A 15,440-nucleotide genomic window follows, 5' to 3' on the forward strand; every position below is an offset into this window, starting at 1 on the left:
CTGAAAGGCTCATCCATCCCTGCCACAAAAGGCACTCAAATCTCCAATAAGCAATTAATTAATGAACTAATATCAGCCAAATGGCCGCATTCACCGGCCACGTAAGTCTAAGGCCCATGGCCTACCACCTTAAAGTTCTAGATTCTCTCCACCATAGAGCACAGATATGCTTACTCTCCCTTCTCCTGCAAGACATGAAGAGTGATGGTGGGAGGCATTGAGGAGGAAATCTTCCATGTCTGAAAACTGGTTACTGGCTCTCTCCAACCAGCAGAAAGAAAAGTAAACAAAAGCAGGTGCTATGCCTGATCCGTCTGCCCATCCATCCATCATCAAAAGCATATTTCCTGGGCTTCCCTGGTGGTGCAGTGGTTGAGAATCCGTCTGCCAATGCAGGGGACATGGGTTCGAGCCCTGGTCTGGGAAGATCCCACATGTCGCAGAGCAACTGGGCCCGTGAGCCACAACTACTGAGCCTGCGCGTCTGGAGCCTGTGCTCCGCAACAAGAGAGGCCGCGATAGTGAGAGGCCCGCGCACCGCGATGAAGAGTGGCCCCCGCTCGCCACAACTAGAGAAAGCCCTCGCACAGAAACGAAGACCCAACACAGCCAAAAATAAATAAATAAATAAAGTCAGTTACAGTGTTTTAAATGTGCTTTATAAAAAAAAAAAAGCATATTTCCTCACTTGTTATAGGCACTGAGGATACAGAAGTGACTCATCCCCTACATGTGCCATGTAAGAGTTCACAGTGCAGCTCTGTTGTTTAAATGATGCCCTCATAAAAATGAACTTGTTGCAGTCTGCTGTGGTTTGTTTGTTATGACGAGAAAAACACAGTGAAAATGATATTGACTTTATTGCATCATTTTACTGACTAGAACGCCAGACTTATAGTGGATATAAGTATAAAAATAATCGAATTCTTACAAATACTTTGCTGCTACAGTACTGAATAATTCGTGGAGGTTGCAATTATAATACAACTTTAAATAACATTCTCATAATGGATTTAACACAATCAACCAGGGGCTAAGGTTTAAAGGTCTGCAAGGAGAAATCTGGGACAATGTGAAAACTCAGAAGTTCATCTTCCAGCTACATGCTTCATTTAACCATAAATCCAGCAACACAAACATTAACAAAACTCACAGCAACCCATGATGAGAGATCTTTTAAGAAATAGGTGAAGTAATACAGAAACCTGGGTTAGTTTCCCAGCTAGACAGGTTCCATCCCATCCCTGTCTAGTCCCATCCTTCCTATCCAAGAACTCTGCACCTGAAGTGCATTATTATGTATCCAAGAAAAAAAGGATAAAGCTAGAATCTAATATGCAAATCCTTTTAAATATCCTCTTTAAAATGCCATGAGAACAGAGCCAGTCTAAGATATGTCTTTTTTTAGACCTCAATTGTCCCCTTTGGTTTCACAGGGTTTTCTGTGAGCACTTCACACCAAATAGGATGGATTATAACACTCTTGAAAAGATACTTTAGCACAACAAATTAACTGACATTTAAAACTTTAATCTTTCTAGTAGTTTAACCAGGTTCCTTCTCTGGGGAGCCAAGAAAAGAAAAAGAAAAAAGAGCATATACTTAACAGCCAACTCTACAAAACCGTATCTATTTCCAAAAATGCACATGAGAACCTCAGAATGACGCTTTGTCAAGAAGAAGGAAATGAAATGTCCCTTCTAATCCCCACAGAAGTTTTCACACAGAAAAAATATCTCTGATACTAAAGGTGGTTTTCAATAAGATACAAAATACTGAGATACTGAACTTTGCTTTCTTCCTCTCTCCAAAGAAGTGCTCTAGTTTTGAAATCAGTGTATCTTAGAACCATGGGTCAAAACCCTAGTTTGGGGTGTGTTAGGCTAAACTAAGCCAGAAGCAGCTGGCCTGAACATTCTTGCTTCTGCAGGCAGCATTCATGGAGTTACAGGCACCCACCTGGGTGTACCACCAGTGGGCAAGATGGCTTAATGGAGGTCCCAAGAAGCCACTTGTGAGGAGTGACCCTGACGTGTCTGCTCTGGGAACTTTCACATCTGAATGAATATCATCCTTCAATGACATTTTCGTGGGCAGCCATCCAGCCTCATCTTGCAAAGATGTTGCCCTCCCATTGGGGCCAACATTAAGAACGACCTCTTCAAGAACTTAACGGTTACATCTTAGTTTTTGACCTCAAATGCTATCAGCCAGCTTGATTACACTATCCACTCAGCCAATTTTGGCTCTAAATGACTTAGCTGCTTCTGAAAACAAACTTTTGTCAAAGGAGGAAGATTTGTCAGCATTTAAGACATTTCAACTGAATATGTTCCAGACTCGGATCATGTTCACAAAAACATGCTTCCAGTACGTGGGAAACATGGCTTCACCGCGGGAGCAGGGCAAGGCAGCCCTCAGACAGATGTCTAAGCCTGGCCGTGTCTGTCAAGCACCCAGGTCATCACCATACACCTCCCTCAACCAAAGCCACGTACCAATATGCTTCTTGCTAACAAGCATGAGCCAGCCACTGTTACCTTGATGACGACCGCAAGCATCCAAGAAATACATGTAACAACAGACCTGAAAGGACTGTTTCAACATTTTGCTTTTGTACTTCATGGCATTAGTTTAGTTACTGTTTAATAATATTAAAGTTCTTAAAATAAACAACTTTTATTTTAAGCCCGCTCTCTCCAGCTCTCTTTGACACTGGATGGTGAGGCATCTGCCAGGGAGGTGAGGCAAGAGGTACAGCGAGAACAAGCCAGGCAGAAGGGTTTGAGTCCTGGCCCTCCAAGGCAAGGTACTTATCCCCTCTGAAGGGTCCCATGTCCGAGAAATGGGCTCTCTCACACCCACCTTACAAGGGTGCGGTAAGGCCACGTACGCTGCACAGAGCCGGGATGTGGTGGGAACACATGAGATGCCTGTTGGGACTATTCAGGCTTTCTAAATTGTCTCTAGTGCCCTGGGCTGGCTCATGGGGCAAGAGGAAAAGACACCAGAAATAAGACCCTCTGGAGCTTCGACAAAACCTGCAGATGCCGGGAGGCCCCAGTGAGCATCTCCCTGCCTTGAGAGTCACCGTGCTCCGCCTGCTGCGGGACATGGGTTTCCACGCGGCCTCACTCTTCCCTGCAGACGTCTGAGTGTCTCATGGGCAGCTTCCTCCACCGCCCCCAGCTGTGGGGCTCCCACGCAGGACCCAGGCATTTCTGTGCACAGGGCTCGCACACGCCAGGTACAGGGACTGACACAGCACCTGTGCCGGAGGCGAGGGCTTCTGCTCACCAGGGGTGCAGCCAGCCTGTCCCCCATCCCAGGGGCTGCCGCCCCACCAGCTGTGTCTCGGCTCAGGGAGGACCCTCTAGAGGTATTTAACCCCAAGCAGGAACAAAGCCAGCCTCTGCCTTCCTTACCCAGGCAAGCAGCCGGCACTGGCACGGCCACCCGCCCCCAACCCTGCAAGCCTCCTAGAAACGGCAGATACGATGTGAACTCAACCTTGCTGGGGGCCTCCCTTTTTCACAGTAAAAGGAAAAACAGCACTCTTAATCCACTTCACATGCACAAAAGCCACTCCCAGGAAAGCATTCTTGGAACTCACAGCACACTCTTTTCTGGATCTTGAGATTCTGCTCCAGGATGCTTTGGGGACAGAATGCTTCACGTCGTGAAGCATACAGCTTCCGACCCTGGCACAGGCGATGATCTGTCAGCTGGAGGCGGCAGGCCTGTATGCCTGGGGACAGCCCCCATTGTGGCTCCGGGTCCCGGGGGCAAGCGAGGCTCTGCGCCCAAGGCCCAGAAGCAGCCGCCTCCCTCAGGCCCCGGCCTGCTGGCTCAGGTGTGCTGAGTGTAGGAGCTCGAGCTCTCCAGTTAGATGGGAGATCACGAGGCATAGACGGCCGTTCGGTTGCACGGAGAGAGGTCAGACCCGAGATTTCTAAAAGGGGATGCTCTGAAATTTTAAGTTGGCACCCACTAACAAAACAGAATTCTTTTTGTATCTATCTCATGAGATGAATGCAATTTAAACTACTAAGTGGTATCACAGCTGACTAGTACTCCTGCTGCAGCAGGGAAATGGTGACTCGTGGAGACCACGGGACTCAGGAGTTTGCACTTAAAACTGTTTGGACGAGGATTACATAAGACTAATGATTAGATTCATTCTGAAGAGCTTAGAGAACCTTGAAGAAACAACCATGCCCGGGACAGAACCGTCTCCAAAGGCTGCACCATTTCCAGAAGTGTGGGTGCCACTGAGCTCCGAGCTTCAGGGTGGGAACAATTCTTTTACCTCTGTGTTCTCTTCACTTCATCCGGAACCAGGATGTTCAAAGGCAGGTGAGAACGATCACAGGTCCACAAGCAGCAGTTAAAGGCACAGCACTGGATATGCCCCCCTCGCAGGACCCACGTTTCAGCCACCGTTAAGTAAGACGCGTGGAATTTCCTTCCCCAAGGCAAACGCTCAACTCCCTAACTGGCCAGAAGTCTTTAGTTCTCCAATGCTGACTTGAATTATACCCATGTTTCTGGAGGGAACTCCGTAGTAGTACAAAGAGTTACAAATTACCGTTTGAGAGAAAATAAGTTATTTCTTCAATGAATAAATAGCTTTGAGTGGTTGGCTGAACCACTCAACCGACACTGAGTTTGCGGACGAGATCGGTGCTACTGGCAAAGATGCCGCACTGGTGGGTAAGCAGGCGCACGGGTAGCTCCAGCCCAGCTCCCTAGTCTTCCTCAGGAACCGCACGCCCGGCTTCCCAAAGCACTGGTGTTTCAGACAATCGAATACGCCTGTTCAGCCCGTTTCCCTAACCATGTTCAGCTGCAGCAACAACAAAAGCTGCTTCTCCATTAGTGGTGAAGTACCAGCTCAGACCCAACCCGCACTGAGCTCTCCACTTCTACTCCACGTGTAGCAGCCTCGGCCTCAAGGATGGAGGTCAGAGCCCACGCACCACGCACTGCCCTCAGGGATGGCACCCTTCCACCAGGGCCTTCGTCCAGTGCTTGCTGGGCCTCACTATGGGGCAGCTGGATGCGTCTAACTAGAACCAAATGGAAGTTGTTTTGCCCTGATCCAGATGTAACTGCAAAGGGAAAAAAGATAATCCTAGATAAATGTGTCACCTTGACTAAAGAAAACAAACTGGAATTGTGTGCTGTGCCTCACAAATTTCAGTTCCTCATTTTGGGGGTTTGTTTGGAGAACATAGCACGAGACGACTTAAGAGGGTGTGTTAAGCTCCAGCATCTCCAAACACTAGTGGTGTGTCCATCGGCATCTGTCGTTCAGCACGTAGCTACTGGGCAGGAAAACAACAAAAGAGCCGGTATTTTGCTGTAAATGAATCACCAAATTGAGGCCTATGGAAGTGCCCGAGTAGAAGAGGCCTTCTTTCTGGAGCAGTCTTGAGAAACATCCAAAAGGAGACCTCCCTCCCTACTTTTGCATTTACTAAAGTGCAAACTAAGGAAAACCTGGGTCCTTGCACCGATGCCTGATGATCAGCCCTAATTAACAGTCACCCCGAAGCCACGGCCAAGCTGCAGTCATGCGGGGACTCTACCGTACTGGCCCGTGTTCACATTCACAGTAGCAATGAAGGTGCCGGATGAGCAGCCTGCAGCTCCACATCCACGGGCTCCAGCTGTCCCCTTCCACTGTGGTCACACACCCCCCCACGCCCGTCCCCTCTCCGCTGGCCGCTCAGGTGTGGCTGCACAAGTCCTGGGCGCGGCCGGCGGGAGGTGCTCCGCTGGTGCAGTCGCAGCAACGGGCCCCTCTCTCTGCTGCACTTAGAAGTAGTCTCTTCTCCTGCTCTCATCGCTGATGAAAGATGGGTTATACTGTCCGGGGAAAATGCAAGAATGCCGTGATCCTGGCAATCCAGTGTAGGCCGGGTAGAGTCCATTTCGTTCAAGTTCAGGATTCCTTACACCTGTAGGCTGGTGGCCAAAGAGAAAAGAAGAAAAGTCAGTTTATTATTCTTGGGTTTAAATTTAATAGTTAAGAAACAAGAAACAATGAATGCTATATTTTGACGAATTTAAGATGGAGGCAGCTATACATAGCAGAGCAAGGTCTGACCTAGAAGTCAGGACCTCCCAGGTCGTCTCTTTATGGAACCTGGGATCCCTTTGCCCATATTTTAAAAGGGGTTTTTTAGAAACATTACATAATCAAGAGCAGCCCAGTCATTTTTATTTTATTTTATTAAATTTTATTTATTTATTTATTTATTTTTGGCTGTGTTGGCTCTTCGTTGCTGCGTGCGGGCTTTCTCTGGTTGCGGCGAGCGGGGCTGCTCTTCGTTGCGGTGCGTGGGCTTCTCATCGCGGTGGCTTCTCTTGTTGCAGAGCTCAGGCTCTAGGCGCGCGGGCTTCAGTAGTTGTGGCTCGCAGGCTCTAGAGCGCAGGCTCAGTAGTTGTGGCTTGCGCGCTTGGTTGCTCCGCGGCATGTGGGATCTTCCCGGCCCAGGGCTCGAACCTGTGTCCCCTGCATTGGCAGGCGGATTCTTAACCACTGCGCCACCAGGGAAGTCCCAAGAGCAGCCCAGTGATTTTAGACCAACGTAGGAAAAGACCTGGGTTAATTATTATCTTGATTATTATCAAGAGTAATTATTATCTGATTATCATTTTGACTTTTAAAAAAAGAGTTTCTCTGCGAAGCACAATGGCTTTAAACCCTCTCTGGTATTTAGCAGAACGCTATTGTCCCTGCCGAGAATGGGGGACTGACCTTCACGAGGCCACCTGTCGGAGGTGGAGTTAGGACCCCAAAGCAGGAGGCCAGCTGATTCTCAGGTGTCTCTGACCAGATCCCAGCTTAGTGGGTTGTGACTACCTACCTAACGCAAAAGGAGCCCCTGGGGAAGGCCCTGGCTACTTTGAGGAGGCCCTCCTTCAGGGAGAAATGTCGGCTTATAGAAACAAAACCCTAGTTTCTGCTTATTATAATGTGGATCCCAGGAGAGCCCAGTGTACACCTGAGACCAACGTGAGGGACAGCCCACTCCCTCAGGTGACAGCTTAGGCTCTGCTTCTACCGACTGCTCAGCCTACTGTCTGAAATGAAAATGGGGTTCGTGTAAGTTTGTGAGTGCATCTACTTAAGACAACTCTTCAGCTAATGGCCTGGGAATGCGCAGCAAAGGTGGGTCCTGTGATGCTGTAGGCCTGTCAGTTGCTCTGTCCTGGTGCTGCCTGGGGGCTGAGGAGGGCCTAGTGAAGGTTGTAAGTGTGCGGGTACCCCTGGGAGAGATACCTGCTTAGTTACGGCTGCAGTTATCAGAGGAAAAAGACTTTCCTGACAAACAGAGGGTAAGGCAAAGCCCCTATGCAAAAATATCAACGGAAACATTCAAACTAGATCTATCTTTGTATCTACATTTATCTTTCCCCTTATTTCTTTTTGTTCTTCCTCCAAGCCAGGTTCAAATTTTTCAGAGTCCATTGAAACTACAGCTTCCTTAGCATGAATGCCCCTCCCATCCAAAGTCTGAACACGCAGGTTAATCTCCATAGCAACCAGAGTTGTTCAGTCTGTTAACAGGATTGCCTAAAGCTATTAAGTCCCTTGAAACCTTAGGGCAAGGTTTCACGTTTACTGCTATACTTCTAACAGCTCCGCAAGGCAGGAGAAGTCACTTGACAGCTGTTTATTTTTCAGCTCAGGTATCACCGCCTGTGTTTGCTTTATGGCTGATGCAGTATAACATGAAAGAACTGAGCAGGCATGGGAATATGACATGGGTTATTCAATGTGGGACAGAAGAAGCAAGGGTTCAAGGTGGTCTCCCATCTTTCCAAATGATGCACTCCAGGGCTGGACATAGCAAATTATTAAAGACCTATTGAATCTTCCAAACCTCTGACAAGTGCTGGTTGAGGATGACACTGAATTGTTCTCTTTATACCTTTTCCCAATCCCTCAGTTTCAACTACCCAACCACATGATGTAAAGCATGGCAGACAAGAGATAAAAATGAAAGGGCCAAAGGCTAAATATCACTAAATTCTTTCTCTATCTTTTACCTTCCAATCCTGTAACTTAAAAGCAAGTTCAGTGTGACAAGAAGGTTACTGTTGCAACCTCATAAAGTATATACTGTGCTCTGTGGAAATACTCTTCGTATCTCAATGTTGAAACTAATAAATCCCATGCAAATAGATAGTAAGTAAATTGAATATTAAACTATGGGAATAAGAGGCGTACGCCACCATTCTTTTTAACCCTTAATGAGCTGGAGTGCTTTTACTACAGCAAAACAGAATCCCGTGGGAGTTCTCTGGTTGCCTAGTGGTTAGGATTCCGGGCTTTCACTGCTGTGGCCCGGGTTTAATCCCAGGTCAGGGAACTGAGATCCCGAAAGCCACGTGTCGAGACCAGAAAAACAAAACCAAGAAAAACCCAGAACAAACAGAAAAAACAGAATCCCTTTAATTCTCCGAGGAAACTGGAGCCGGGAGGTCACCTGGGCGTGGGAATACACACCGAGTAATAGACATCCGTCATCTGGAGGAGGTTTTTGGTGCTTCCATTCTCATGCATTTCAATAGCTTCTCGGCCCCATTCTTGTGAGCGAGGGTTCTTGGGGTACTCAGCATATGGGGACATTTGGAAATCCCCACTTTTGAAGATGAGCTTGCTTATGTCGTTTTTATTCTTTCTGCAAGGTAAAAAAATTTTGAAAACTGAAATAAGTTCTGTGAAGAAATGCTATCTGTGAAAGCACCATCTAGTTTTTGGCAAGGAAAATCAGACCTAAAGATACCACTGTATTTTTTTGTAGCTGCCCACTGAGGAATGTTATTATTGTTGCTATTATTTTTAGTATTTGCCTATAAAAATGCAATTAGGTGCAAAAAAAAGATGCAAAAAATCTTCCAACCCAAAGGGTCAGGTTATCGGGGGTAGAGAGGACAAAGACAGCTGCAGTGGAGCAGATTTAGACTGTTCCGGGGGACAGAGATCACTGCACCGTGGGGTCAGCCAGGGAAACAAGAGTCATAAATTCATAAGATGTTGCAGCGGGAAGGGCCTTTAGGGTTCTTTAGTCCAGCAGTTCCCAACCTGCTTGAGGAGCTCTGGGGATGGGGCAACTCTGGCTTTGTGAAGGATGTGACTTGTCCTGGGGTCACAGTTTGCTACTAGTAAAGCTGGGGCCAGAATTCAGGCCTCCCAACTCCCCGGCCAGTGCTGTTCCACTGCATGAAGCTACTTCATGAACCATGAAAATAGTATGTTTTGTTTGCAGAAATGCCCACCTGTGTATATACCCATACAGATTCTCACGTCAGCGGGGCAGGGAAACCCTAGGACAAGTTCCCTAGTGGTGAGAGTTCTCTGACTGGAAACTGTTGGAGGATGTGTTATTCACCTTCTGTAATGGGCCTCGAATCAGACATTTTTAGTGATATTTGTCCTGGGTAAGATAATCTGGAGTTTCCTGCCTCTACCCCTGGCTTTCCTGTAAATAAACGTTCTAGGGAAGGCACCAAATCATTCAGGATCTTAAAACCAAACGTCCAGCATGGGGCTTAGGCGTTGTCCCTTCTTACAAGTTGAGAACAGACCTGCCATTGTGTTGCTCCCTGGGGGCTGGAGCATCTTGTCTCAAACAATGACTTATGATCCACAGCCACCTTCTCCCAGGGACCAATAGTCACAGGCTCTCTTTCCCCAGACGGCTATACTACCTGGTACAGGACACTGAGCAGATAGGAGGCTTCTGTCTCCTGGAGCGCTCAAAGTCTATCTCTCTAGCTCCTAGTCTCATACCCAGATTTTTCTTTCCATTCACACAGTTTATCTCTGATGCTTTGATTGCAATGTTGTAAATGACAGGCATGGGCTGAACCATGAGGCCTGCATCCCTGGATGGGCAGTTGGAGCAGCTTGCTCTCTGCAGCATTCCTGGAGATAGAGGATACCTTAAAATGTCCTTCAGGTCAATGGTTGAAAAGATAACTTGCTATTTTGTAGGTCCCCTCCATCTGCTATGTTAGGATAATTCCTGCCATTTATTATCATCTAAATCAAAAGTCTGAGTTTTCCCTTATCTGAATAACCACAGAGAAGGGAACCAATTCCTTTCTTTTTCTTCCTTTTCCAATCAAAACCCAATCCCACTGCTGTCCAGGAAGCCTAGAGCCAAGTTTACTACTGTCTGCCCGTCCACATGCCTGCCACCTCTCCACTGTTAAATATTCCAGGCAATCCCTTTCGTCTTTTGTTTGCTTCTTAATTTTCCCATTTAAAGTGTAAAAGTCGGGCTTCCCTGGTGGCGCAGCGGTTAGGAATCTGCCTGCCAATGCAGGGGACACGGGTTAGAGCCCTGGTCCTGGAAGGTCCCACATGCCGCGGAGCAACTAAGCCCATGTGCCACAACTACTGAACCTGTGCTCTGGAGCCCACGAGCCATAGCTACTGAGCCCGCGTGCCGCAACTACTGAAGCCCACGCACCCTAGAGGCCGTGCTCCGCAACAGGAAAGGCCACCGCAATGAGAAGCCCGCACACTGCAGCGAAGAGTGGCCCACGCTCGCCGCAACTAGAGAAAAGCCTGCGTGCGGCAATGAAGACTCAACGCAGTCAAAAATTTTATTTAAAAAGTGTAGAAGTCAATGGCTTTTAGTATATTCAGAGTTGTGCAACCGTCAGTTGTGCAACTTTGGAACAATTTCATCACCCCAGAAAGAAACCCCACACGCCTTAGCCATTACTCCCCAGTTCTCCCCCTGCCCATCCAGGCCTAGGCAACTGACAATCTACTTTCTGTCTCTATTTGATTTGCCTATTTTGGACATTCAAATAAATGGAACCATACATGTGTGGTCTTTTGTGACTGGCTTAATTCACATAGCATACTATTTTCAAGGTTCATGCATGTTACAGCGCGTTTCAGTATTTCATTCCTTTTTATGGCAAATAATATTCCATTGTATGGATATATCACGTTTTGTTTAGCTATCCATCAGTTGATGGATATTGGGGTCATTTTCACCTTTTGGCTGTTACGAACAATGCTGCTGTGAATACTTGTGTACATGGTTCTGTGTGAACACCCGTTTTCATTTCTCTTGGTACAAGAGTGGAAATGCTGGGTCGGATGGCAATTCTGCTTAACGTTCTGAGGAACTGCCAGACTTTTTCGAAGTGACTACACCACTTTATGTTTCCACCAGCAGTGTCTGAGCGTTCTACTTTTCCCACATTCTCACCAACACTTGTTATTTTCTGGTTTTTGTTGGTTTGCTTTAGTGGCCATCTCAGTGGGTGTGAAGTGGTATCTGAGGTTAGTTCTGACAGCACTTCCCTGACGGATAATGACATTGAACATCTTTGCATATATTTATTGGGCATTTGTGTATCTTCTTTGGAGGAATGACTATTCAAGTTCTTTGCCCACTTTTAATTGGGTTGCCTTTGATAGGGACAGAGTAAAGGGACAAAATAGGTGATTAAATAGTTGATCCCACTAAGGGATAAGTAAAGAAAAAAGCATGGGAGACCCCTGTAAGTTAATGATCACTCAAGAAAGCAGGTTTACTTAATCACAAAACCAGGCTGGCTTGCTTAGCAACAGATGCATGAGACATGCCCCCAAACAGTAAAACAATGGTAAAGTGAGACCCACATCCTGCCCAGTAAGGTCAGTAAGTTAATAATTCCTAGGACATGCTCCTTTGCATGCACTAAAAACAAACATACAGGGCAAAGATGACATTATACTAAAACCTGAGATGATGTACCATTTTTAGCATATGTTACCACTCTTCTGCTTATTTAAATAGTGCCATGACAGTCCCGGCTTCACCATGTAGGGACAAGAAAACTCCCCCGCCTGATGTGGAGGAGGAGCTGATGATGGAAGCTTGACATCCACTCAACAGTGGTCTTCTCCCCCTCCCCATTCTTCCTTTGATTATAAAACTGTAGCCCACTAAGTTCTTAGTGTGGCGCCCTCTTGCCCGCCGGCTTGTAAACCTCACAAGCATCCTATTCTGATAAATCACTTCTTATCTATCATTTTGCTGAATTCTTTCTGCACCAAGACAGAAGAACCTACGCTCTACTAAGTCCCAAAATGCGTTCTGCGGTTTCACCTTTTTATTACTGAGTTGTAAGGATTTCTTATATATTTTAGATACAAGTCTTTTATTAGACATATGATTTGCAAATACCTTCTCCCCTTCTGTGGGTTGTCTTTTTCACTTTCTTGATAGTGTTCTTTGAAGCAGAGAAGTTTTAATTTTGATGAAGTCTGATCTACCTTTTTCTTTTGTTGCTTGTGCTTTTGTGCTTTTTAGTAAAAATCCCATTTGCTGTCCTTTTCTTTCCCAGATGGTACTACCTGTCATGAATTTCCCTTTTTCCTTCTTTTAAATGGTTCAGTCATTCATTACAATTTAATACTGTAAACCACCCCAGAAAATTCTTTAAAAGGGGTAAAAATGACCCTTGCTTAGCACAGGCAAAGAAGGAGAATTAAAATGTGGACTCTTGCCACTCACCTGCAACAGGTAACAATCAGTGCGATGCCCAGGATAAGTAGAAGCCCACCTCCCGCTGCCGCGATCACCACAGTGATAAGCTGATAGGCTAAACAGGTTTAAAAAGGAAAAAAGTGGATTGGTAAGAGGTAAGGAATGAATAAAAGAATACCAAAAGATGGTCCCCTTCCCTGCCCCATGGCTACCCCATGCCTCAGCTGGTGACCACTTTTCATTTTCTGGGCCCCCAGCAAAGGCTGCTTGGGACTAGCTCTGCATTCTCTCAGTTGAAGGGGAGCAGAATGTGCCATCCCCAAATATGCCTCTTTGGTATATTTATTATTTTGAGCTGATATTTTTGAGAAACTGCAGACACAGGAGAAACTCTGAAAACTGAGTATTAATTACCCTTTTGTAAGGGAAATTTACATTAGAAAGAGGCTTGTACCAGGAAGAGAGCTAATACCAGAGAGAACTTTTTCACCTGAGAGACTTATCTGCTTGGCACGCAACCTTTGTGTCCCAAACATTTCCTCTTCTCACTTTCCTGTAAATTGCATCTTCCCCTTTGAAGCCCTAGATCCCTGGCCCTTTCCTCAGCTCAGGAGGGTATATGAGCCTCAATCATCTGGCTGCCTTTTGAGTCTCATATCTTTACGGGGCTCCCGTGTGTATGCGCATAACTAAAATTGTTTTTTCTCCTGTTACTCTGGCTTTTAATGGGAGTGGGGGGTGGGTGTCAGCCAAGAATCTAGAAGGGTAGAGGGAAAATGATTATCCCTCCCCTATACTATTTTGAGCAGAGTTTCTCTTTCTCAGCCACTCCAGGAATGGGGGCTCCCAAATTCTACCTGCAGACCAGCCCGATGACATTGTTACCAATCCACGATCAGAAGAGAAAAATAAAAGAGGTGCATACATTTTTCAAAAACTAAACTCATTTGGGTTGTTTTTTCCCTAGTTTTAATACCTTCTAAAATTTGGTCCTTCCTACTTTTTTTCCTCACTTAATACGGATGCATTTTATCATGTGTAAATTATGCCTCCAGTAAAGCTGCTTTTGAAAAAGTAATTGGAAAAAAAGAGAATATTTTCTTGGCTACTTCCCACCCTTGGTGGTTAATTGTTTTTAAAAATTTTTGAATTGATGGTGATAGTAGATGTAAAATTTTTTTAATTTGGTTTTAGGTTCTTACTTGATAAAATAAAAAGAAGGCAACCCTAGGCTAGATTTCACAATTTTATAAGAAATGTTACCCAGAGTCTGAGAATCACTGCATAACCCATGCTAGAAACTGGGTAGTCTCAGCACATACACATTGAATTTAATTACCAGAAATTAGCAGTCACATAAGCAAGCACATATCATATATAATAAACAATATTAAAATTTTAATTAATTGGTTTTATACCTATATATTTCTGGAAAACATATTTTCAATAAAATCTATTAAATATTCAGATTGTTTTTTGCTGTGGAAATATGATTATAATTGTGCTCTCAGGTTGTAAGGTCCAGGATGAAAAAAAAAAAAGAGCCAATGACCAGGTTTCCTCTAGTAAATTAGGATGGAACCATACTCTCTAGGTATTCAGGTAAAGTCAAAGGATAATGCACAGAGCTGACAATGAGCAGACTGTGAGAGAAGAGCAAATACAAGTCATGCAACCATTTACCTGTCCTTTCTTGAAATAAATAGCACAGAAACCTGATTACTATGAAAAACCATCAGTATTAAGATATCCAGGAAACAAAGCCAAACCAAGGAATGAGTTAATTCTCTCCCTCACCTCCTGACACATCTACTCAAGCTTCATTTTTTAAAAAGTGAGAACAAAAGACAAATCTCTTGAATTTGTCGACTTCCCTTTATCTCCACCAACACTACCCTAAGCCACCATCGATTGCTGACCAGACAACTGTAATCACCTCCTAACTCATGCTCCCGTGCCCAGTCTTGCCCACTCACTGCAAAAATCGAATCTGACCGTGCCATTTCCCTTCCTCAAAAAACCTACAGTAGCTGCCTTTGTCCCTCGCCAGAGACCAAAGTCTAGTTCTTGCTTATCCCTCCACACCAAGTTCATGTTTTCTCACTTCTGGCAAAACAAGCGAGCACTCATTTTAGAAGTGACCCTTGCAAGTTGCTGCAGCTGTGGCAGGTTTCCCTTTGAAACAAGCACCTGTGTTGTGTCTAAAAAGAGACAAAGGCAGCGTAGACCAGTGCTTTCCAAAGTATCTGTGGTTAAGGACCAGTTCTTCTTGGCCTGTGCTTTTGGATATTATTTTTAAATGAAGAAAATAAAGTCTCATTTGTTCCTCTTGTCTTTCCCCCCAGGCACCAACTATCATGAATTTCCTTCTCTCCTTTTTTTAAGGCATCTACTTCAGACCGATACTTCCGTAAAATACAACAAAGCTATTTATTTTACAAAGGATCCCACGCCTGGGTGTCACAGCCATGTCGGCGTAAACGATTCTAAGTGCTTACTCTCCGTTTCTGTATCACCTTGTCGCCGTCCTGTCCCAGTTCACAGCTCCCACACTTTGAGGGGTGCCGTGTTATGAGGTGGTTTTATATGATTTCAGGTCCCCTTGTTTGTGACAAGAATGAAGTTGTTTTTAAGAATGAAGTTATTGGGGAGCTCCCTGGCAGTCCAGTGGTTAGAACTTGGCACTTTCACTGCCGGGGCCAGGGTTCAATCGCTGGTTGGGGAACTAAGATCCCGCAAGCCACTGGGCACGGCCAAAAAAAAAAAAAAAAAAAATGAATGAAGTTATTGTTTTGATATAAAAGTGAAAGTGTATTTCAGGATGTCAGCATCCACATCTGTGGCTGCCGACAGCACTTACTAGTGCGGCTGGGGGCTTAATAAGAACCTATGAAGAGGCAACATGAGCAAGGGGACATTTAGACT

The 15,440-nt window shown here is 45.5% G+C and overlaps 1 protein-coding gene across 5 annotated transcripts in view; it reads right to left on the reverse strand.

The window, feature by feature from the left end:
• Window positions 1-637: 637 nt before the first annotated feature.
• HEG1 (heart development protein with EGF like domains 1) overlaps window positions 638-15,440 on the reverse strand; it is an 81,143-nt gene continuing 66,340 nt past the window's right edge. The window contains exons 16-18 of one of the 5 annotated variants that reach the window (XM_082392273.1): window positions 12,543-12,630; window positions 8,522-8,696; window positions 638-5,970 (exon numbers count right to left, since the gene is read on the reverse strand). In XM_082392273.1, the coding sequence (XP_082248399.1) occupies window positions 5,821-5,970; window positions 8,522-8,696; window positions 12,543-12,630 (413 nt within the window). In that variant the 3' untranslated portion in view covers window positions 638-5,820. Of the gene's footprint in view, window positions 5,971-6,219; window positions 6,609-8,445; window positions 8,697-12,542; window positions 12,631-15,440 lie in introns of those variants that run through there. The other 4 variants (XM_082392272.1, XM_082392275.1, XM_082392274.1 and 1 more) reach the window with 4 other exon arrangements.

Source organism: Balaenoptera borealis (assembly GCF_965194805.1).
Source record: "Balaenoptera borealis genome assembly, chromosome: 5".
NCBI lineage: Eukaryota > Metazoa > Chordata > Mammalia > Artiodactyla > Balaenopteridae > Balaenoptera > Balaenoptera borealis.